The following is a 25,224-nucleotide window of genomic DNA, read 5'->3' on the forward strand; positions in this document are numbered from 1 at the left end:
CTGAGTATGTCTGGATTATTGTACCAGAAATTACAACCTAACAACATTGATATCATTTATTTATAAAAACATGTTCAGATTTTTTTTGTCAGTCCTTTTCAGACAAATACACTTCTTTACAAATTAAATATGTGATGTAATGTTTAAACCCCAGAATAGTCTGGATGAGTCCTGTCTTATCCCTTTCTCAAACAATAAGCAGCTTGCACCGTCGTCCAGTTCAGTTTCTCTTGTTATTATGGAATGTTGATCCTTCCATACAGTCCACCCTCTCTGGGAGTCAGGGAAAAGTTATCACAGCACACGCTTTGCTTCCCGTCTTCCGCCAGCCCTCCTTTTCTTTCCAGTCAGTCCAGTTTCCGAGCGCCCAGTTTGAGAGGACCCTTAGCTGCCTTGCGTTCTGCCCGTTTGGCCTCCAGTTCTTTCCTCCTCTCCTCACGCTTCTTCTTGGCCAGCTCTGTCTTGCTTAGGCCTGCTTAGGAAATAGAGAGAGACATCTAATCATCTGTCTTGAGGCTTATAGCATCTTGTTAAATGACTCCCTGGTTTAAGATCATTGAGATAAATAATGGAGTACAGATGTTAGAGCAGGTTGAGACTCACCTGGACTTCCGCCCACAGACTCCCAGCTCTCCTCGGCTCCCCAGTCTCCAGCAGGCTCTGCACTCCAGCCATCACCAACCTAGCATGAACCAGAAAACGCATGCAAAATGCACATGTGCCGTCCTTCCATTTCCACATCAAAACCAAACTTTTCCATTTTGACAAACCTGCTTGTCAGTTCTTCAAAACAAAAAGCCTACTCCTGTCAAATTATTTTATTTATAAAGCCCCCCTCTCCTCACCATAGCAGTGGGGGTGGGCGTTGCTCTCTGAGACACATTGGCGAGGAAGTCAGTCTGCGTGTCTTCCTTAATGTCCCAGTCATACTCGCTGGCTAACCGAACCCCCTCCGGCAAAGCAGCACTCTTAGTGGCTGGCGCAGTCCTACCCTCCCAGTCATTGTCCCACCTATCCTCTCCCGGTGAACTCTGACCCTGGATGTCAGCCTCCTTCTCATTGGACCAGCTGTCGTCGGCATCCCAACCCGAGCTGCTCCAATCAGAGCTCTGCTTTTTTACTGCCTCAGAGGAGGCTAGAGACACCTAGACGGAGACAGCAATGAATGAAGTTTCAGCACTATAACTGTTTTAGATCATGGACCACTGTTCAGTAGGTTGGAACTTTCAGCACTTTGCAGACGAATATGTAAATACAATCCTGTCATTTAGCAGACACAGCCAGAGAGAATACAGTTTGTACAATCATCTTAAGATAGCTAGGTGAGACAACCACACATCACAGTAAGTACATTTTTCCTCAAAAAGTGTGAGTGGTAGTTACTTTACAGTGCCATTATCTTTGACTTTTTTTTCAAACACTCTGCCTCCCTGAATAACCCTTAGGTCTAAATAAAACCAGATACGTACTCCTCTGACACTGGCCTTCTTTTTGACTGATGACATTCCTGACCAATCAGAGGAGTTCCAGTCATCTGGGTCAGCTGCCTGTACCTTCTCTGCGTCCTTGGGGGGGGGTGAGAGAAAGACAGACTTTAATAACTTAACTGATCAAACAGAACACTATTTCCATGTTTCCCATGTTCAGTGACAGTTGACGTCCCTCGGTCCCAGCTGTCAAATCCCACCCCAAATCCCATTCATGTCAATTACAGGTGAAGTCAGAAGTTTAAATAAACCTTATCTAAATACATTAACTCAGTTTTTCACAATTCCTGACATTTAATCCAAGTAAAAATTCCCTGTCTTAGGTCAGTTAGGATCACCACTTTATTGCAAGAATGTGAAATGTCAGAATAATAGTAGAGAAAATGTATGATTTATTTCAGATTTGATTTCTTTCGTCACATTCCCAGCAGGTCAGAAGTTTACATACTCTCAATTAGTAGTTGGTAGCATTGCCTTTAAATTGTTTAACTTGGGTCAAACGTTTCAGGTAGCCTTCCACAAGCTTCCCACAATATGTTGGGTGAATTTTGGCCCATTACTCCTGACAGAGCTGGTGTAACTGAGTCAGGTTTGTAGGCCTCTTTGCTCACACGTATTTTCAGTTCTGCCCACAAATTCAATCCATGGGATTGAGGTCAGGGCTTTGTGATGGCCACTCTAATACCTTGACTTGGTTGTCCTTAAGCCATTTTGCCACAACTTTGGAAGTATACTTGGGGTCATTGTCCATTTGGAAGACCCGTTTGCAACCAAACTTTAACTGATGTCTTGAGATGTTGCTTCAATATATCTAGATAATTTCCATCCTCATGATGCTATCTATTTTGTGAAGTGCACCAGACCCTCTTGCAGCAAAGCACCACCACAACATGATGCTGCCACCCCCGTGCTTTACGGTTGGAATGGTTTTCTTCGACTTGTAAGCCTCCCCTTTTTCCTCCAAACATGACGATGGTCATTATGGCCAAACAGTTCTATTTTTATTTCATCAGACCAGAGGACATTTCACCAAAAAGTATGATCTTTGTCCCCATGTGCAGTTGCAAACCGTAGTCTGGCTTTTTTAATGACGGTTTTGGGCAGTGGCATCTTCCTTGCTGAGCGGCCTTTCAGGTTATGTCGATATATGACTCGTTTTACTGTGAATATAGATACTTTTGTCCCCATTTCCTCCAGCATTTTCACAAGGTTCTTTGCTGTTGTTCTGTGATTGATTCTCACTTTTCGCACCAAAGTACATTAATTACTAGGAGACAGAACGTGTCTCCTTCCTTTCCTGAGTGGTATGACGGCTGCATGGTTCCATGGTGTTTATACTTGTGTACTATTGTTTGTATAGATGAATGTGGTACCTTCAGGCATTTGGAAATTGCACCCGAGGATGAACCATACTTGTGGAGGTCTACAATTTTTCTGAATTCTTGGCTGATTTCTTTTGATTTTCCCATAATGTCAAGCAAAGAGGCACTACGTTTGAAGGTAGGCCTTGAAATATATCCACTGGTACACCTTCAATTGACGTCAATTAGCCTATCAGAAGCTTCTAAAGCCATGACATTTTCTGGAATTTTCCAAGCTGTTTAAAGGCACAGTTAACAAACAAGTTTTAATGACTCCATGTAAACTTCCGACTTCAACTGTACCTCTAAACTTCCCCAGTCCTCGTCATCCCAACGGTCTCCAATTGGCTCCTCGTCCTTCTCTGTCACCTTAGGGGAGTCTGATTGTATAGCAAGGCCAGAAGCAAAGGGTAGAGTCATGGAGGCCGTTGGTGGTTTAACTTCAGAGCCTGGAGGAAGGAGAGATGGAGGGATGAAAAGAACGGTAAGGTGAATGTAAGTTGTGGACTGATGGGTACAGCTTTGCCAGTTCATCCTGTTTCTGTGGGGGATGCCACCCTAATCTACACAATGACCTAAACAGAAACATATAAGATCTGAGTGATTAAGAGGTATCATGTTCATAACTCAGTTCCTTACCCACGGGTACACCATCTGTCACAGGGTTCCCTGTGCGAGGAGAGGCAGTACCAGCAGCAACAGGTGTGTTGTTGGCCGGGCCGCCCACCTCTGCCCCCGGGCCGGTTCGGATGAGCTTGGAGGTCAGAGAGGACACCCCCGTCACTGCCCAGCCTGCCCAACTGGCTGCTGCCCCCGCCGGCTGGGCTGATGACATCACATCCTTTTCTAGGGTGAATGGGAGATAAATAGACACTCAAAGGCTGTACTCAGATTCCTAACGAGCATAGCGCAATGACTGGAAGTCTTCAGGTACAGCTAGCGCTAGTTAGTTTCATGAGTGAATGCTATCTAACTTCCTTCATACTGACTATCCTACCATTCTGACTATCCTACCAATCCTTGACTTCGGCGATGTCATTTACAAAATAGCCTCCAACACTCTACTCAGCAAATTGGATGCAGCCCATCACAGTGCCATCCGTTTTGTCACCAAATCCCCATATACCACCCACCACTGCGACCTGTATGCTCTCGTTGGCTGGCCCTAGCTTCATATTTGTCACCAAACCCACTGGCTTCAGGTCATCTAAGTCTTTGCTAGGTAAAGCCCTGCCTTGCCTTAGCTCACTGGTCACCATAGCAGCACCCACTCATAGCACTCGCTCCAGCAGGTATATTTCACTGGTCACCCCCAAAGCCAATTCCTCCTTCGGCCGCCTTTCCTTCCAGTTCTCTGCTGCCAATGACTGGAACGACTGCAAAAATCACTGAAGCTGTAGACTCATATCTCCCTCACTAGCTTTAAAAACCAGCTGTCAGAGCAGCTCACAGATCACTGTACCTGTACCTAGCCCATCTGTAAAAAGCCCATCCAACTACCGCATCCTCATACTGTTATTTATTTTGCTCCTTTGCACCCCAGTGTCTCTACTTGCACATCTATCACTCCAGTGTTTAATTGCTATATTGTAATTATTTCACCACTATGGCCTATTTATTGCCTTTACCTCCCTTATCCTACCTCATTTACACACACTGTATATAGACTTCTCCTATTGTATTATTGACTGTGTTTGTTTATTCCATGTGTAACTCTGTTGTTGTTTGTGTCGCACTGCTTTGCTTTATCTTGGCCAGGTCACAGTTGTAAATGAGAACTTGTTCTCAACTGGTCTACCTGGGTAAATACAGATTAAATCAAATTAAAATAAAATACTGAACACAAAAAAAAAGACAAAATGCAGATGCAGATAAAGGACTTCATAGCCAAAATCCTACAGTATCCCTTTAATGTGAGAACAGTGCTTGTTTACAGACCTATTTCAGCCAGCTTGGTTGGATCTTCAGAAACAGTCTCCAGCTTTGTCAGGAAACTCTTGATGGCTTTGAACGCCTGAGGGAGGAAGGACAGAATTTTTTTTTCTTCATCCAATTGGTGACAGATTTTCATGCAAATATTCTAAAATATGCATAAATAAAATACGCAGATTGTTTCCATCAAATTAACTTGTTGTGGATAAAAGTATGTGTGTGATGATGTAGTGCACATAAAAATGACCATGTACCGAATAAAAAAATACAAGTTAAATGGGTTTCCATTGCATTCAACTCTACTGATGGTTTTGTCACCAGAAATGTTGCGTTATATAGTGAATGTCCCCACTCTGGTATTGGCATGTGCGCTAACGAACAGCTGGCAGATCCAGTGTCAGTATAGCCTACATGATGAGAGTCTTATCAACTACAGAACTACAGATTTTTATTTGTCAAACAGCAGCCAAGCATAGATGATCATGTCACCAGAATACAACCCTCAATATTTATCAGAAAGAAGCATCAAGCTCATCACCGTGCACTTTCACCACCCTGTGAAGTTCATCAGAACTTATTTAATCTGTAACCTAATAAACATGCTTTCCCGAGTCGTAGTGGGAGGAGCATATCGCATGACTCCAAGTTTACTTCGATATGATGGTTATTATATCAATATTTGCACATAAAAGCACATCCACTGACATTTGTAGCATAATTACATCTTACAGACAAACACATCCCACCGTATCGAGTATATATTTTTGTGTCGACATTTGGAAAGTTCATTGCCAAATTTGCAGTTTCCATCAGGCCTGTCGTAACCTTTTCTTTTATACGACGCACTTTACTCGTGTAAAAAGGTTGGATGGAAACCTGATAACAGATGGAATGTTGCAATGAGAGTGTAGGGAAAAATAGACTGTCACACACAATTGCAGATGGAATGTTGCAGGGTGAAATCAGAGTTTCTAAATCCAGAGGTGCAACATTGTGAGACTTACGGGAACCCTTGATCAAGATCAGGCCGTGGTTTGGGGTTTGAGAAGTCAATTTTGTTCATTTTCTCGAAATCTAAAAAGCCACAACTTTAACTTCGTGAGTGACACGTTTTCATTTTCGTCAAAAACAACAATACCAAAGGAGTGCTTTTGATTTGACGACCTGTACAGGAGCAACTCGGTGCAAGACAACTGCTAGAGCTGATGATGCGTTTCTACGTATGAGCTTAACTAGTTATCATTGCCATGACATACATACAAGTGTGATCGGGATTTCTATTGGAGAAGCAGCTTTAGCCTGTGTTTTTGTGAAATATTTCTAAACAGAATGTTAAATGTCCCAGTCCTGTGGTTCAATGTGTGAGGGGTGTAAGGTGTTTGTAGTGCTTCTCACCTGATCTCTAACGTTCTTGTCAGGGTCAACAGCGAGGGTACAGAGCGTTGGCAGTACTCGTGCTGCACTCTCCGTCACACTGTAGTAGTTGTGCGTTGCTGCAAAGCCCAGAACCCCGGCCGCCCGAGAAGCGGGAAAAGGGTCCTTAGTGGCCCGAGAGAACGCAGAGATCAACACTCGCTGCCGCGTCTGTGGAGGAAAGGAGAAGGGCATGAATAAGAGGGTCAGGCAGAGGGAGGGAGAGAAGAAATGGTCAGGCAAAGGGAAGGAGAGAAGAAATGGTCAGGCAAAGGGAAGGAGAGAAGAAATGGTCAGGCAGAGGGAGGGAGAGAAGAAATGGGCAGGCAGAGGGAGGGAGAGAAGAAATGGGCATGCAGAGGGAGAGAAAAGGGGAGATGGGTAAAGATAGAAAGTGAGTTACCCCAGCGTTGAGGTAGGGGGCGATCTTTCCCAGGCACACGGTGGTGTTGCAGCGGATTGGTCCCTGCTCGTCTCTCGCCTGCAGTCGTGCAAAGTGCCTCATCAGCTCCTGATTCACATTACTCTCATTCAGCTTGGGGGCCAGCAGCAGCATGGACTGAGAGACGAAAAGAAAGACAGAGGCATAAAAAAAAACAAGAACAGAGCGTTGGGAACACCATTAACCACAGGGAAGGAACCCTGTCAGTTCCACTTGAATGAAGAAGTGAGTGAAGCCATCAGGTCGTGTGAGTATGTTAATCACAGTCTGACAGACTGGGTGAGCCAGTTATACCTTGACAGTCTGTTCTCTGATGGCTGGGTTTGTGTCTGTGAAACCGTGAACAACATGAGGGAAGATCTGCGAGTTCACCGCTGCATCGTTTAGATACTGAATAAACTGCTCCATCTAAAGGAAAGAGAGATGAGGATGGGGTTGGAAAGAGGAATAAAACAAGAGATCTGCAGCAAAAACTCATTCTGGTGTAATGGCCGTCTCTGTACTCTGACGTGTGGTACTCTGTACCTGTTGAAGCAGTCGTATCCTCATGGCCCGGTCTGTAGAAGAGAACATCTTCACAATGACAGGAATGATCTTCTGCTGGTACTCCTCCGCAGACAGGAACTTACCCACCTGACAGACACAGAAAGAACAGGGAGAGATTGAAGAAGGAACCTTCTGCTAAACACCAGTCTGAAAGTCAACAGTGAAGAGGCGATTCCGGGATGCTGGCCTTCTAGGCAGATTTCCTTTGTCCAGTGTTTGTGTTCTTTTGCCCATCTTAATCTTTTCTTTTTATTGGCCAGTCTGAGATATGACTCCGGGCCAGCATCCCGGAGTCGCCTCTTCAGAGATTGGTGTTTTGCGTGTACTATTTAATGAAGCTGCCAGTTGAGGACTTGTGAGGCGTCCGTTTCTCAAACTAGACACTCTAATGTACTTGTCCTCTTGCTCAGTTGTGCACCGGGGCCTCCAACTCCTCTTTCTATTCTAGTTAGTGCCAGTTTGCGCTGTCCTATGAAGGGAGTATTACACAGCCCTGTACGATATTGTCAGTTTCTTGGCAATTTCCCGCATGGAATAGCCTTCATTTCTCAGAACACGAATAGACTGACGAGTTTCAGAAGAAAGTTTTGTTTCTGGCCATTTTCAGCCAGTAATCGAACCCACAAATGCTGATTCTCCAGATACTCAACTAGTCTAAAGAAGGGCAGTTTTATTGCTTTTATTACAGTTTTCAGCTGTGCTAAAATAATTGCAAAAGGGTTTTCTAATGATCAATTAGCCTTTTAAAATGCTAAACGTGGATTAGCTAACACAACATGCCATTGGAACACAGGAGTGATGGTTGCTGATAATGGGCCTCTGTACACATATGTAGGTAGATATTCCATTAAAAATCAATCGTTTCCAGCTACAATAGTCATTACAACATTAAAATGTCTACACTGTATTTCTGATCAATTTGATGTTATTTTAATTGCACAAAAATGTGCTTTTCTTTCAAAAACAAGGAAATTTCGAAGTGACCTCAAACTTTTCAACGGTAGTGTGTGTGTGTGTGTATACAGTTGGAGTCGGAAGTTTACATACACTTAGTTTGGAGTCTTTAAAACTCGTTTTTCAACCACTCCACAGATTTCTTGTTAACAAACTATAGTTTTGGCATGTCAGTTAGGACATCTACTTTGTACATGACATAAGTCATTTTTCCAACAATTGTTTACAGACAGATTATTTCCCCGTATCACAATTCCAGTGGGTCAGAAGTTTACATACACCAAGTTGACTGTGCCTTTAAACAGATTGGAAAATTACAGAAAATGTTGTCATGGCTTTAGAAGCTTCTGATAGGTTAATTGACATCAATTGAGTCAATTGGAGGTGTACATGTGGATGTATTTCAAGGCCTACCTTCAAACGTACCTCCAAACACCTGAAGGTACCACGTTCATCTGTACAAACAATAGAATTCAAGTTTAGTCACCATTGGACCACTCAGCCGTCATACCGCTCAGGAAGGAGATGCGTTCTGTCTCCTAGAGATGATCGTACTTTGGTGCGAAAAGTGCAAATCAATCCCAGAACAACAGCAGAGGACCAGGTGAAGATGCTGGAGGAAACAGGTACAAAAGTATCTATATCCACAGTAAAACAAGTCTTTAGACATAACCTGAAAGGCCACTCAGCAAGGAAGAAGCCACTGCTCCAAAACCTCCATATAAAATCAGACTACGGTTTGCAACTGCACATGGGGACAAAGAACGTACTTTTTGTAGAAATGTCCTCTGGTCTGATGAAACAAAAATAGAACTGTTTGGCCATAATGACCATTGTTATGTTTGGAGGAAAAAAGGGGGAGGCTTACAAGAACACCATTCCAACCGTAAAGAACAGGGGTGGCAGCATCATGCTGTAGGGGTGTTTTGCTGCAGGAGGGACTGGTGCACTTCACAAAATAGATGGCATCATAAGGGAGGAGAATTATGTGGATATATTGAAGCAACATCTTAAGACATCAGTCAGAAAGTTAAAGCTTGGTCGCAAATTAGTCTTCCAAAAAGACAATGACCCCAAGCATACTTCCAAAGTTGTGGCAAAATGGCTTAAGGACAACAAAGTCAAGGTATTAGAGTGGCCATCAGAAAGCCCTGACCTCAATCCCATAGAAAAGTTTTGGGCAGAACTGAAAATGCGTGTGCGAGCAAGGAGGCCTACAAACCTGATTCAGTTACACCAGCTCTGTCAGGAGGAAAGGGCCAAAATTCACCCAACTTATTGTGGGAAATTGTTTGACCCAAGTTAAACAATTTAAAGGCAATGGTACCAAATACTAATTGAGTGTATGTAAACTTCGGACCCACTGGGAATGTGATGAAAGAAATAAAATCTGAAATAAATCATTCTCTCTACTATTATTCTGACATTTCACATTCTTAAAATAAAGTGGTGATCCTAACTGACCTAAGACAGGGAATTTTTACTTGGATTAAATGTCAGGAATTGTGAAACTGAGTTTAAATGTATTTGGCTAAGTTGTATATAAACTTCCCGACTTCAACTGTGTGCGTGTGAGATATATATATATATATACACACACACACACACACACACACAGTCTTCTTCAGACATATTACATATTCTATCCATCATGTCTATACATCCCATCATGTGAACAAAAATATTAATGCAACATGTAAAGTGTTGGTCCCATATTTCATGAGCTGAAATAAAAGATCCCAGAATCTTTCTATACGCACAAAAAGCTTATTTCTCTCAAATTTGGTGCACAAATTTGTTTACATCTCTGTTAGAGAACATTTATCCCAAGAAAATCCTTCTACCTAACAGGTGTAGCATTTCCACAAAGCTGATTTAAACAGCATGAACATTACAAAGTTACACCTTGTGCTGGAGAAAATAAAAGGCTACTCTAAAATGTGCAGTTTTGTCATACAACACAATGCCACAGATGTCTAAAGTTGAGGGAGAATACAATTGGCATGCTGACTGCAGGCATGTCCACCAGAGCTGTTGCCAGAGATTGAATGTTAATTTCTCTTCCATAAGACAACTACATCGTTTTAGACAATTTAACAGTATGTCCAACTGGCCTCACAACCACGTGTAACCACACCAGCCCAGGACCTCCACATTCCGTTTCTTCACCTGCGGGATCTTCGGAGACCAGCCACCTGGACAGCTGATGAAACTGAGGAGTATTTCTGTCTGTAATAAAGCCAATTCTGATTGGCTGGGCCTGGCTCCCCAGTGGGTGGGCCTATGCCCTCCGAGGCCCAACCATGGCTACGCTCCTGCCCAGTCATGTGAAATCCATAGATTAGGCCCTAATGAATTCATTTCAATTGACTGACTTCCTTATATGAACTGTAACTCAGTAAAATTGTGGAAATTGTTGCATGTTTCATTTATATTTTTTAAGCTGATCATGAGAATGCCAAGAGTGTGCAAAGCTGTCATCAAGGTAGAGGGTGGCTACTTTGAAGAATCTAAAATACACCGCTCCAAAAAATAAAGGGAACACTAAAATAACACATCCTAGATCTGAATGAAATATTCTTATTAAATACTTTTTTCTTTACATAGTTGAATGTGCTGACAAATCACACAAAAACTATCAATGGAAATCAAATTTATCAACCCATGGAGGTCTGGAGTCACACTCACACTGGAAAACCACACTACAGGCTGATCCAACTTTGATGTAATGTCCTTAAAACAAGTCAAAATGAGGCTCAGTAGTGTGTGTGGCCTCCACGTGCCTGTATGACCTCCCTACAACGCCTGGGCATGCTCCTGATAAGGTGGCAGATGGTCTCCTGAGGGATCTCCCAGACCTGGACTAAAGCATCCGCCAACTCCTGGACAGTCTGTGGTGCAACGTGGCGTTGGTGGATGGAGAGAGACATTATGTCCCAGATGTGCTTAATTGGATTCAGGTCTGGGGAACGGGCGGGCCAGTCCATAGCATCAATGCCTTCCTCTTGCAGGAACTGATGACACACTCTAGCCACATGAGGTCTAGCATTGTCTTGCATTAGGAGGAACCCAGGGCCAACCGCACCAGCATATGTCTCACAAGGTGTCTGAGGATCTCATCTCGGTACCTAATGGCAGTCAGGCTACCTCTGGCGGGCACATGGAGGGCTGTGCGGCCCCCCAAAGAAATGCCACCCCACACCATGACTGACCCACCGCCAAACCGGTCATGCTGGAGGATGTTGCAGGCAGCAGAACGTTCTCCACGGCGTCTCCAGACTGTCACATGTGCTCAGTGTGAACCTGCTTTCATCTGTGAAGAGCACAGGGCGCCAGTGGCGAATTTGCCAATCTTGGTGTTCTCTGGCAAATGCCAAACGTCTTGCATGGTGTTGGGCTGTAAGCACAACCCCCACCTGTGGACGTCGGGCCCTGATTCCACCCGCACGGAGTCGGTTTCTGACCGTTTGAGCAGACACATTCACATTTGTGGCCTGCTGGAGGTCATTTTGCAGGGCTCTGGCAGTGCTCCTCCTGCTCCTCCTTGCACAAAGGCAGAGGTCCTGCTGCTGGGTTGTTGCCCTCCTACGGCCTCCTCCACGTCTCCTGATGTACTGGCCTGTCTCCTGGTAGCGCCTCCATGCTCTGGACACTACGCTGACAGACAAAGCAAACCTTCTTGCCACAGCTCGCATTGATGTGCCATCCTGGATGAGCTGCACTACCTGAGCCACTTATGTGGGTTGTAGACTCCGTCTCATGCCACCACTAGAGTGAAAGCACCGCCAGCATTCAAAAGTGACCAAAACATCAGCCAGGAAGCATAGGGATTGAGAAGTGGTCTGTGGTCACCACCTGCAGAACCACTCCTTTATTGGGGGTGTCTTGCTAATTGCCTATAATTTCCACCTGTTGTCTATTCCATTTGCACAACAGCATGTGACATTTATTGTCAATCAGTGTTGCTTCCTAAGTGGACAGTTTGATTTCACAGAAGTGTGATTGACTTGGACTTACATTGTGTTGTTTAAGTGTTCCCTTTATTTTTTTGAGCAGTGTATATTTTGATTTGTTTAACACTTTTTTGGTTACTACATGATTCCATGTGTGTTATTTCATAGTTTTGATGTCTTCACTATTATTCTACAATGTAGAAAATAGTAAAAATAAAGAAAAATCCTTGAATTTGTACGTGTGTCCAAACTTTTGACTGGTACTATATCTATCTATATACACACACGGACTCTGACATTGCTCGTTCTAATATTTCTTAGTTCCATTCTTTTACTTTTTAGATGTGTGAATTGTTCGATATTACTGCACTGTTGGAGCTAGGAACACAAGCATCTCGCGACACCCACAATAACATCTACTAAATATGTGTATGCGAGCAATAACATTTTATTTGTAAAAAGGGCTTAATAAAATATTTTTGACTGATTGAGGAATGGCGGGAAATCATTAGTTGCCAAAAGCTTTCCCCCTGAAGAAATGGCTTCAACTCAAACCACTTCCAATGATTATGCTTCACATAGATATTACATAGTTTTCCCACTTCTGCATAAAACAGAGGAGCAATTCAATGCCAGGCCGGTGATTCCTTCTGAATCCCTCCTCGCTGCCTCCACAGCACACATACCTTAAACAGAGGTGTGAGGACGACAGCACCAGCATTGCCAAACTCAAAGGCTGTGAGTAGCTGTGGCAGCACCTTGTGCTTACAGAAGTCCTCTGGGAATGAGTCCAGGTTCTCACTCAGGTCCTGAAAAAACTGATGCTTCTCTGCTGGGTCTTTGATCTGGATCACATAGATATATGTTAGATAGACATAAGATACATAGATATTTCACACTTTACAGAATAAAACATTTTATCGAAAAGCCAACACATTTCAATGAAAGCTGTGTCATCTCTATCGTGTCAAGCTTTTTCTATAGCGGAGATGGAGGTTAGGAATTGTACCTGGATCTCCTCAAGGAAAAGGTTGCTCTCCACAAAGCTGTTGCTAAGGAATCCTCCAGGAGCTCTGCAGTTCTGGAGGAAGCGAGCTGGGTTTGGCCGGGCCCTGGCGTTGGCCCCTACCAACTCACAGTAGTGTGGCACCAATGCTTTAGGGATCTGAGGGACAACATACCATAATACATTTCAAATCACTTGCAATTCATTCATGACCTTTGATATTTTGACAGGATGATATTAGAATCACTTTAGGATTTCCTTAAAATGTGTGATGCTCTGGTAAAATGTTAGAAGGTAAAGGGTGGGGGAGGAGGGTACCTTTCCGAGGGAGCGTAGGGAGGAGGTTCGGGGCAGTGGACCATTGAACACTTCCCAGATCAGACAGCCCAGCCGCCACACATCCCCAGCCCTGGAACACAGAGATATTTTTTTATTTAACTAGGCAAGTCAGTTAAGAACAAATTCTTATTTACAATGACGGCCTACCCAGGCCAAACCCAGACAACGCTGGGCCAATTGTGAGCCGCCCTATGGGACTCCCAATCACGGCCGGATGTGATTTAGCCTGGATTCGAACCAAGGACTGTAGTGTCACCTCTTGCACTGAGATGCAGTGCCTTAGACCGCTGTGCCACTCGGGATCCCAAGAGATATACTTCATACTACAAATATTAAGTATCTTCAGAATACATCAAGCATTGAACTAAAACCTTTGTATGTGAGATACTAGCAATACAATTTGCAATGAAATCAGTATTTTACACCCTCTCATTCTTAACTGATTGTCTGTCAGTCTCACCATTTCTCTCCACCGTTTGGTGACTCAGGGGGGTCGTATTTGTCCATGTCAGAGTGAACAGCTTTAGCAGAGGGTAGTGATGTGGAGGCGTCCTCGTTCTCTGGGGTCATGTGGTCCAGACCGCCAAGCTTCCATTCTCCGGCTCGGTCCACAAACACAGACCAGATACCCAGGTTGTTGTGAAGGAGGTGGCAGTCATTCACCAGGAAACTAAGGGCTTTCTACATGGGGAGAATAGCGTGTGTGAGTAATTATTTTATTTTATTTACTGTTGATATGGATTGCTATGTATTAAACATGATTTTAGGTATGGGAAGACGTAGACAGAAGTATTCCCTTGGGGGAAGTTAGTCTACAATCATCTGTTGTCACGGAGTACTAATGTTTCTACCTTCGACCTGTTTAACTGCCAGTATCAACTGTCTGCCAGTGTTGAATGTTATGGTTACATTTTGGCTCCATTCTGGGCCTGGGACACACTGATAATGTATCTGTGAGACTGTTATTCTGTAGCAGCTGATGTTGTGACTTCCTATGAGCCTTTCGGGCTGGTGTTTAGAGAACATTCAGTACTGCATGATTAACATAGAAAAGGGCCTTCTCAGAGAAGATGGAGAGTTACCTTTCCATTGAAAAAGAGATTGATAGAGAGAAAGAGAGAGACAGAGGAAGGGAGAAGGATAATGGAGTAGAAGTGGAAGAGGCTTGATAAAGGACAAGCAGAACTCAACATACAGAAACACATGAGGAAATCAGAGCACTCATCTCTCCTCTAGTCTACTGACCACAATCTGATGAAAGCCCCAGGACATCTCCAGATCCCCAGAGCCCCCCCGGTCTGACTGGGCCTTCAGGTGGGCTGTCAGGGGGGTGACCTGCTCTGTGACCAGGTACAGGCTCTTCTCTGTCTGCAAGGCACCAGAAAGAGACAACATTAATGCATTCATGACTTGGTTAAAATGTGCATTCCAGTCTTGTAAGTATTTTTTTATTATATGGTGAGTACACCAACGACTAGCACACTAGCTACTGTTTCTCTATAGAACTGGTAGACAGGGGAACTAATTGATTCAGTCGATACTCACCACAGTCTGCATGAAAAACAATGAAAATAAAAACAGATACAAAAGAATGCGACAATGGTGACAGAAAAAAGAGTGTTGTTTGCCTTTTAAATATGAACTATATTGTGATGTTACACTATATGCATTTGGGGTGAAACACACCTCCAATCCATCTACGTAGGCCAGGATGTTGGGATGTCGAAGGGTCTTCATGCGTTTGAACGCTGCCTTCGCTAGCTGGGTCTGTTCCTCTGTCCCGGTTGACACCTCGTACACAAACACTGATACTGGGTCCCCACCTGTCTGAAGAGAGAGATGTCAAAATGTGATAATGTCATGTTTCATCATTGGTATGAGGAGAAATGTTATTGTGGTTTAGGAGAGATGAAGTTACAGTCTCCTTGGTGAGGCCAGAGGCCTCAACCACACTCACAGGAGAGGTGTTGTTTGGTTCTGTACCTTGCAATAAGTGTTGTTGTCAAGACACAGTTTGTCTCAGTCTAGTAGCTATTTCAGGTGAAACACAGAACGACACCTAGGCAAGTCTGCCATCAAAGGTTCTACCATTGCATTCCCATGGCTTTGAACAATAAGTAAAGGAAACAATGCAACCTTTGATGACAAACGAACTAGATAATGTTAGCATCTAGTTAGTTAGCTACCAGTCAAAACAAGACTGACACTGTGCAAACATCATTATTAGTCATGATATCAGTGGTGGAGAGTACCCTATTGTCATACTTGAGTAAAAGTAACGATAATTTAATAGAAAATGACTGAAGTAAAAGTGAAAAACATCCAGTAAAATATTACTTGAGTAAAAGTCTAAAAGTATTTGGTTTTAAAATATACTTAAGTATCAAAAGTAAATGTAATTGCTAATATATACTTAAATATCAAAAGCTAAAATAATGTCAAATTCTTTATATTAAGCAAAACAGACGTCAACATTTTCTTGTTTTTGTATTTATTTATGCATAGTCAGGGGTACACTCAGACATAATTTACAAACGAAGCGTGTTTAATGAATCCGCCAGATCAGTTGCAGTAGGCATGTTCTCTTGATATGTGCGTAAATGGACCATTTTTCTGTCATGCTAAAGTATTCAAAATGTAACGAGTACTTTTGGGTGTCAGGGAAAATGTATGGAATAAAAAGTATATTATTTTCTTTAGGAATGTAGAAGTAAACGTTAAAGTTGTCAAAAATATAAAAACAAAAAACGACTTAAGTAACGCTAGTACTTGAAATTATTTTTTACACCACTCCATGAAATGAGTTGGTCCAAATACATTTCGCATGTAACTAGCTGTTAGGTGTTAGCTCGTTAGGTTACAACAGTGACTGGCTAGCCAACGTTAGTTAGCGGAGATTGACGTGGCCCTTCATAAACAAAACCTACTAGTTAGGTATCTATACTAGCCTAGCAGTAACGTTAGCTAACAGTGCTGTTTTAGCTTCTATAGCTTCTATACATACAATTTCATCCCAAAAATAACTAGCTAGCAAGACCTTGCCTTGTATGAGCTAACCGCCACGTTGCCTAGCTAACAAGACAATTATTCTGTTAAAATATATTTCTGCCCCCACAATTTGATTTACCTTTCGTTTGCCCCGATGTAGTGTCCATATTCCGGACGTTTCTTGAGTTTCCGGTAAAATTTCATAATTAAAGTCTTTGACTGGATCCCGAGCGAAAAAGGCCCACATTTCTGATATCTTCCAGTCTACATCAAGTAAACAACAACTATGGCGAACCGCAGCCTTGCTAGCAAGCTGGCCACCCCAGAGAAATCAGATCCTTACGTTCCACACCTTGGGAAAAACAGAGTGAGCGGTGACTCAAATGTTGACTTCTTTCTTCCAGAATTAATATTTTAATACCAACAAATAAAATATATTTGTCTCCATGGTCATGGGACCACATAGACCCTGTCGTTTTACAGCAATGAGGAGGTCCAACTCGGTTGGAAATATGTCTCCAACCAGTAGGTTGCGTTGTTTCGACTACCAGGCAACGTTTTTGTATGGAGGTCAGTGTCGAATTTAGTCAACCTCAAAACATGAATGGCTTATTTGCTACGTGAGGTTTATTTGATCGAATATACATTTCGTAATGGTTAAGTTGTTACGAGTGTAATGATATATGTAGGACACGTGACATTCCGTCAACTATGAGAAAACACACTTTATATCAGTTGTCTCGGATGGATATTCATCAAATGGGCTAATAGCATAGCATCGCTGCAACCTATTTAATACAGGCGCTTGACGTCAACACATAATATTCTAAAAATAATTACAATATGTGTAACCGATGTGAAATGGCTAGCTAGTTAGCGGTGGTGCGCGCTAGTGGCGTTTCAATCGGTGACGTCACTTGCTCTGAGACCTTGAAGTAGTGGTTCCCCTTATCTGCAAGGGCCGCAATGGGTAACGATGCTTCGAGCGTCCCTGGTTCGCGCCCAGGTCGGGGCGAGGGGACACGTAACGTTTATACTGTTACATTGATGCTGTTGACCCGGATCACTGTTTGCTGCGGAAAAAGGGGGCTTAGTTTTTACTGGTTCTCCATGGAAATTGTACCCACAAACCTGACATTGCAAGCCCCATGCTCTACCAACTGAGCCAGACAGAACCGGTTTGTATATTTAGTAAAACATGAGATTCAGTAAATGAGACATGCTGAATGCAGTGCGATTGTACTTGATTGCCTCTGGTACTTGCTGATCAATCCTGTCAGAGCAGTTTACTGATCACTGTACACAGCCAATCTGTAAACCTCACACCCAACAACCTCATGTTACTTATCCTCTTGCACGCCAGTAGCGCTACTTGGTTAGAGCATTGGACTAGTAACCGAAAGGTTGCAAGTTCATATCCCCGAGCTGACAAGGTACAAATCTGTCGTTCTGCCACTGAACAGGCAGTTAACCCACTGTTCCTAGGCCGTCATTGAAAATAAGAATCTGTTCTTGACTTGCCTAGTTAAATAAAGGTAAAATAAAAAAATACTTGCTCATCTAACACCAGTGTTAATGCTCAATTGTAATTGTTTAGCCTCCATGGCCTATTCATTGCCTTAGCTCCCTACATTTGCACATTATATACATGTCTATCATGTTGACAGTACATTTGTTTGTAACTGTCACACTGCTTTGCGTCATCTCATCGAATTGCTACGCTTTATCTTGGCCAGGTCGCAGTTGCAAATGAGAACTTGGTCAACTGACCTACCTGGTTAATTCAAAGTGATAAATAAATACACCCCCATTCATTGGTTATGTAAGCTTACTTTGTAATGAAAATATACTTCAGGCCACAAATTGAATTTGTCAAATATGAAAAGCACATGTCATGTCAAAAACATGTCAAGTAAAATTGTAATGTATAACCCAAATAAATCCAGGGAATTAAGTCAATATTGAAGACATTGTAATGAGGTATGACAGCACAATTTTGTACAGTTCATAGACTTTATTCATAAAATACAGTAATTACTCATTTCTTGAAATGCAAGTCATGTCTCAACCAATGACTAAACAAAATAAATTCCAGTAGAAACCAGTTTCTTGACATTTATGGGTTGGAAACAAGCCTAAGTAGAAACATTTTTGGAACAGTTCATATTTGGTTGCAATTGAGAATTTTATTGGAGAGTTTCCACAAGGGGCACATACTAAACAGCCTCAATAACTATGGCAACAGTCAATATTTTAAGAGGTATTACTTGAATGATTAAAAAAATAAATTCACAATAAGACCCTAGAACGTACTTTAACTACCTAGGTTCCCATTTTCACTGGCTTACCCAACTAAGCAGCAGGTTGAGAAAAGCAAAGACACCGCAGGGAATTGAACCCCATCCTGAGGACTATCAGGAGTGCCACCACCGGAGTCTTTTGCTTTTTTTGCACAAGGACAAAAAGCAAAACCTGGAAGAACAAAAACCAGAGGGTTTGTTCCCCCAGGAAAAGAAAAACCCTTGCACCTGCTGCTCTACACGAACCCGAGGACTTTAGCATCGTCGCAAGCCTGAAACTAGAGGAAAAGACAACTGGTTTCCCCATCCCCAGCAAACCCATAGACACTTAATGCCATTAGAGCAATTCCACATTTTATCCATGATACCAGTAAGACAAATTCACCACGTAAGTGTAGATCTTATCACTGACATTGGTCCAGATTCAGAGGTCAGTAAAACTCACAAGGATTGGGCTGTTAGATTTGAAGTTGTAAAGACAAGAGGAACAATTACCCCCCCCCCCCCCCCCTCCCAAAACAGATCCCTGAAATTGAAAATATTTTAAGCTGTCATTTACTTTGACTGATAGAAACAGTACAAACCACAACCAACTGGTTTCTCTACACGGTTGCTCTCAACTTCCTAGAACTGGATCAAACCAAGACACTTCCCGTGACTCCCTGCAGCTGCAAGCACCCAGTAATGACAAGTTCACTCAAGAGGTATCTGAAAGGAAGGAAGAAAGTGTTGTACCCACCCACCCAACATCAACTGGAATGTGCCTATTTTACACATTAACTATATGAAAGTTATGTTGCGCATTTTGAAGTTCAAAATGTTATGCAGAGCTGATATGCATGCAGTCAAAAGGTTGTGTTAAAACATAGCCATGATGTGTTCAAAATCAAAAGGGAACCAAAACAACTTAACTTAGTAACCAAGAAACTGAAGTGACACCCAATTTTCAGCAAGACAAGCTTGTGGCTCTTGATCTGAAAGTGACTGGGTTCTCAGTGTTCCATCACGCAGTTAGAGGCAGAACAGATGCCAATTCATGACTATTTTACATCGGATGAGAAATTGTCACCTGAGAAACCAAAAGGGAGAAAGGAAAGGAGCACAGACAGCACAGAGGGAGAGGAGTCTGAAGACCGTTGAGTGTGGGGGTGGAGTTTGACTAAGCTCAAGCGCGGAGGGGGTAGATGGTAGGTACGTCATTCAGGGGACACATTCATTTGCCGAGATTCCTGCGACGGCGTTACATTCAGATGGAGGCGCAGTCAGCGGACAGTGAGACAAGATAATGATCTGAAACAAAGAGGTTTCTACACAAACCACCACAGTACTCACATAACATACATGACGTTTTACTCATCTGACTTTAAAGATGCAAAGCAGTAGGGCTCGGAGCCTTAGAAAAGGGCATATGCCAGTGAAAGCATGGCTTGATGATGGTTATTAACGATAGGAGGTTAACAGAAAGCTAGTTCAAGATGTACATTGAACCAAACTAAAATATGGCAGGGGTCTGGAGTTCGATTTGAAATGAAGACTGAAAAGGTACACCAACACCTTACTACGTGCGCCAGGTCAGAAGACTTCATTCGTGCTTCACCAAGACGCACTCAGATTTCTGTTGAGAAAAAGTGCAGAATCCCCCCCCCCCACCAATCCAAAAGCAAAACAATTGCACAGTCCAAATTACAGCTGCACAGTTGCGCAGTGTTCCTCAGCTACCTTAATTTGGGAACGCTGTCACAGTTGCACGACAGCTGCAAAGGAAAACCAAATATGCAGTTGACGAGGAATGGAATGCTACTAAGATACAAGACTGCTTGCTCCTTGCACAGTTGCACAAGTGTTGGTAGCTGAGGAGAGTCAAAAGCTAACTAGAAATAGTCTAATGTAATGAAGGTGTTCAAACGGTCCTGCCTGTGTAGAGTTCAAAGGAGGGGCGATTCCTGTGGTCATGTCACGGGTAGATGGCAGTCTTCGTTTGGGCTTTTGTAATTCTGAAAGATCAAAAACAAACAGCCCTATACCCACCCTCACAGCACTGACATTTGTTCCCCGTAGACAAAATATGCTTTATAATTAGCATAAGTTTGAGTTGAAAAGTCTCCACCAGAAGAGATTTGCACTCAGTGAAAGCACAGCAGTGAAACTTCTACATACCACAAGTAGCGGCAGAGTCGTTGTATCGCTAAGTAGATTCTTCTCTATTGAAGACGAATCAACTACGGCACCAATAGGGCCCCTTCAGACAACCAGGTGCCATGTCATAAATTCCCACATTTGGACATACAAGCTGGATTGAACTTATCTGAAACAGTCACTTTCCACCTTGTAAGAGCTGCCATCAAGCCCAGGTCACTTCCGTGATCTAAAAGCACCAAGCTAAGTCTTACCTGAAAAAGCACAAGAAAAGCCCCCACACAAGAGTCCCCCAGAATAACAAATGCATACCAAAACTGTCTTCAATCACAAAAAGCTATGCATTTATTACCAATTATAATTCCGTGACAATGTTCAGTTGCATCAATACAAAACATTTAACTAATTTGCAAAGGCGTGCAATTAAGGCAAGGTGCCAAATGTCATTAATGAAATATAAAATGTGAAAACATTTGTAAGGGACCTTACTTGAGACCTAATGAGGTGTTTTGAAGCAATAGTAAACCTTGACATACAATGAGTTAGGGGCGTTCCTGTTGATCTTCAGTACTGAAAGCGTAGGACACAGCACACTGGAAAACGCAAAAGGGAAAACAAGACTTCCACCATTCCCACCCATACAAACCCAGACAGTAAGCAACCCCACTATCAAAATTGTATTAACAGTTGCTAAAATACAATTAAAACACACAAATTCACGTACACAATAACTTTACACAAGAAACAGTTAAATACCACTGGCCTCAAGGCATCAGCTGTTCTCCTTAAGACGGGGGAGATGTAGACCTCCAGTCTCTTTCATTGAGGGGTGGGTCATAATCTGGAAGAGTCACAGTTAAGCCCTCCCCTGACCCCAGAAACCCCAAATGCAAATTTCAACTCCAGGATATAAAATGCATCAGCCTAAAAGTTAAGTTACCACACTCCCTGGGAGAACACCGCAAGTTCACATCCCAAAAGGTGGCCCGCCTCCTGCTACATCATTGTAGACACCAAGGAATATCCACACCACAAGGCAAAAGGAACCCTTGAAAGACGTGGACCACTGGGTTGACTCTTTGCTCCTCAAACATCAACGCTAATCATTTGGATCTTTAAAATGCTGCTTTACACGAAGCTGTGTGAAAAAAAATTCTAGGAAGATATTTGATTAACACCCCCACAACCCTCCCAGTACCCAAGTGTGTATCCCTACAAAATATTGGAAGAAAAACAGTATATGCAAATGATTTACTCACTATAGAAAACCAGTACAAAATACCTTCCTACATGATTTTAACACCAGAGATTTCCCTTGATCCATCCTTAGAATGATCTGTTTCGGGAACGTGCTCAACCGTTTTCATTAATGTGGTGGGCAGTACTAAAGAGGGACTCCCTTGGATGGTCAGGTTTGCTTTAAGGTGCGAGCCTGTGAAAAGAAGAACTTGGAAAGTCCCCCCCCCCCCCCCCCACCATCCACAAATGCACCAGTTTGACCAATACTACAAATGAAATGCAGGGATAATCCCTTTCAGTTACCATTACAAAGAGGCAAATAGAAATTTGATATCAATATTTGAGGGAAATAGTTACTCCCCACATGATCATCGCATGCATTTAAACTCACTGCTCACTTTAACCAGCAGATGTAGCTGCTCAGCACCAAAGCAGCACAAACGTACAGAAGAATTTCGACTCTCAACACTCCCATGTAGACCACTTCTCAGGGGAGTAGACCTATTGAACTCAATGAAGAAACTCCTCCGCCCGGGGGGGGTACTACATCTGCGCTGCAGGAGGGTGAAGTCCTTTAAGACAGTCCTCTCGCCAGTGCACTCTACCAAGTAGGCCAAGGGGGACTCATCACAGCAGACATCACACAGGAAGAGGCCACAACCAGGAAAATTAACACTTTTACCTGAAAGAGGAAGAAAATGTCGCGAGAAAATGTGTTGACAGATTTAATATGGACTAATTTCAAAGATGTTGGCCTAGTTAAACATTACTCGATACCGCTACCCATCATACAAACACTTGTCACTTGCGAAGCTAGTTGACCCTTTTACTCGTCTGCCTCATTTCTGCTGGGACCCACTGGCTGCATTGGGGCAACGCTCGACCTGGGACTGCTCCGCTCTCAGCTCGCTACCCTGCCATCTGGCGCGCTCCCTCTGAAAACTGCAGCGTTCCGCTCGCTCAACTGGGTCCCATCTGCTCCTCCCGCGATCCACCTGGCTCCCCGCTGGTCCTCCCAGTTTCCCTCTGCCTGGTTCTTGCCTGATCCTGAAGTCGTCCTTCCTCATCTGATCAAACTGCATACTAGCTAAGTGCCCCCCCACCCCTTAAAAAAAAAACAATCTCAGTCCATTCTTCTACAGCAAAATCTTATTTTCTTCACCAACTAGAGCCAATTGTGTTTAGATAAAGTTTATCAAATCTGAAGCGTGACAAAGCAACGTCACAAGCCTGCACCTCCTTGACCTACCGCTAGTGCTAGCAAAGCAACTGATGTACTTGGAAATGTAACCGGCAGCACATCATGTTCATTTTAGGCTCATAAACATTTGTACTTCTTGAAGCAGCTTAAATGACCGACAAACAGGCACTGTTGGCCTAAATTATCTTCCAATATTTAATTTGCTATTGAAATAGTTTCACAACATAAGCACATATTGTACTTCACTTCAGGTAAAAAAATGTTTAAAAAATATACAACTCAAATGATCAAAAGGCCACTACAGCACAACTTACAATATTCAGTTGGCTATTCAAGAGGCTTCACAACTTCTCATATGATTCAAGTTGAGTAACTTGGTTATTTCACATGTTGCCTATACTGATTTGAGATAAACTACCAGTACTTATTCAGTTTAGATAAAACATTTTTTTCTGGCTAGAATCAACGCGTAAACTTTTGAAAGGATAGTCTTGTACCTTGGTTCCCTTTTCACTATAAAATTGTTTTTCCTGATGCGCAACCAACTAAAAGCAACACTTCTAACGCACTGAAGTATATCAACTGCCTCGTATATATGGGACCTAAGCTCAACTTGATCATCAAATATTTAGCTGGCCATTCTCCGTGTCTTCACAAGATGGTAGTCTTGTAAGTGCTATATTTTACTGCCCATTCCCAAGGGCTCAAATTTCTCTTGTGAGCTAGTCTTCATTTTAGGTTAAGAAAATAGTATACGCATTGAAGTAGCTATACTGCCCCGGATAAGTGGGACCTACGCTCAATTTCTATTCAAATATTTAGCTGGCTATTCGAACGGCTTCACTCCCTTCATAAGGTTCTGGTCTTGTAACTTGGTTATTTCAATTACACTTATACAACCTGATTCTTTCATGAGCTTTAAAACATTTTGACTTCAGATAGCTGCACCAGCACTGAGTCACCCGGGCAGCCATTTCTCCATTACATCGTCAAACGCCGCGATTTTTAAAAATCAGGCCTACAACTGCGCCACAACACGCGCATTTTGCTTGGTAAATAAGCCTTCTTGGCTAGGTACCGTAGTTAACAAATGTGACATTTTCGCAGTTACTTAGCGTAGAGATGCCAACTCAGCTGAAACAACCATTCTTCTGTGTTTAACTAGGTAACTGACGAGGATAACAACAATACCCTGCCACCTAACGATAACCTTGTTGTGGCTTCCATCTTTTAGAACGGACACGTCAGCTTGATCGTTTCTTATAGCTATATTAATCTTATTGCGTAAGTAATTCAGTACTCAAGTAAAAGCAACCATCGCAAAAAAGCTGAGGCAACAAATAATGTAGGCGTCGAAAGACAAGCTAGCAGGTAACGTTAAATAGCTACTTTAACTGATCACTTTAAACTACCATACTACAGTCACACGAGACCTTTTACATATTAGTCTTATCTATCATTCGTCAATTCTAAAATTTAAAGTAAACTAATAAGATATTCAGGAAAAATACATCTTGACGAAAACGAACCGTCAGTCGCCGCAGAAACACTAAAACGGCATCAATAAAGAGTTTTGAGTTGGAAGGGGGTTGCGGGTGTTATTTATACACGAGTTGTGATGCGGCAAACGTCACAATGAGAATACCTCCGACCTAGTGATTCACGAAATAGGGCCACATTTGTCGCGATTTATAAAATTGCTGCGTACTTTTTACTTTTATGGTCATGAAAAAGGGTTTTGGTAAATGTGGGAGTCTATCAAAATGTACTTACTTGCATTGCTTTCATCTCAACCATGAACCAACCTATCTATGTACTGTACATTTTTCAAAAACAGCGTCAAACTTGCCAATCATAATACAGCACTGTAAATATTACCATTATGTATTATGATGTGTTCTCATTTGGCGGGTTACAAAGGCTGCTG

The 25,224-nt window shown here is 42.7% G+C and overlaps 1 protein-coding gene and 1 long non-coding RNA gene across 3 annotated transcripts; both read right to left on the reverse strand.

Moving 5' to 3' along the window:
* Positions 1 to 41: 41 nt before the first annotated feature.
* On the reverse strand, positions 42 to 16,982 carry LOC109864964 (N-terminal kinase-like protein). 2 transcript variants are annotated; one of them, XM_020453058.2, is made up of 18 exons: positions 16,561 to 16,982; positions 15,120 to 15,260; positions 14,679 to 14,801; positions 13,894 to 14,114; positions 13,413 to 13,503; positions 13,098 to 13,253; positions 12,775 to 12,933; positions 7,161 to 7,268; positions 6,930 to 7,043; positions 6,597 to 6,752; positions 6,176 to 6,364; positions 4,787 to 4,862; positions 3,488 to 3,694; positions 3,152 to 3,297; positions 1,470 to 1,565; positions 846 to 1,145; positions 604 to 682; positions 42 to 475 (listed from the first exon to the last, which is right to left on the reverse strand). In XM_020453058.2, the coding sequence occupies exons 1-18, from the start codon at positions 16,666 to 16,668 to the stop codon at positions 348 to 350; spliced, it is 2,598 nt and encodes an 865-aa protein (XP_020308647.1). In that variant the 5' UTR covers positions 16,669 to 16,982; the 3' UTR covers positions 42 to 347. The 2 variants fall into 2 exon arrangements, with proteins under 2 accessions (XP_020308647.1, XP_020308648.1); XM_020453059.2 differs by having other exon boundaries at positions 42 to 472; positions 16,561 to 16,947.
* A 4,197-nt stretch (positions 16,983 to 21,179) lies between these two features.
* Positions 21,180 to 24,874, reverse strand: LOC109864963 (uncharacterized). Its single transcript, XR_002251517.2, has 2 exons — positions 24,827 to 24,874; positions 21,180 to 22,778 (listed from the first exon to the last, which is right to left on the reverse strand). It is a non-coding gene; the product is annotated as an uncharacterized LOC109864963 (long non-coding RNA).
* Positions 24,875 to 25,224: the final 350 nt, after the last annotated feature.

This window comes from Oncorhynchus kisutch, linkage group LG19 (assembly GCF_002021735.2).
Source record: "Oncorhynchus kisutch isolate 150728-3 linkage group LG19, Okis_V2, whole genome shotgun sequence".
In the NCBI taxonomy this organism is placed as follows: Eukaryota; Metazoa; Chordata; class Actinopteri; order Salmoniformes; family Salmonidae; genus Oncorhynchus; species Oncorhynchus kisutch.

What these genes read in the sequence shown, in the direction of transcription:
- LOC109864964 (XM_020453058.2), bottom strand. Translation starts at nt 16,668, where the DNA reads ATGTGGGCCTTTTTCGCTCGGGATCCAGTCAAAGACTTTAATTATGAA. An exon ending in CCAAACGGTGGAGAGAAATG is followed by an intron (nt 13,504 to 13,893) that starts GTGAGACTGACA and finishes TCTGTGTTCCAG; the next exon opens with GGCTGGGGATGTGTGGCGGC. An exon ending in ACAAGAACGTTAGAGATCAG is followed by an intron (nt 4,863 to 6,175) that starts GTGAGAAGCACT and finishes TTCCTCCCTCAG; the next exon opens with GCGTTCAAAGCCATCAAGAG.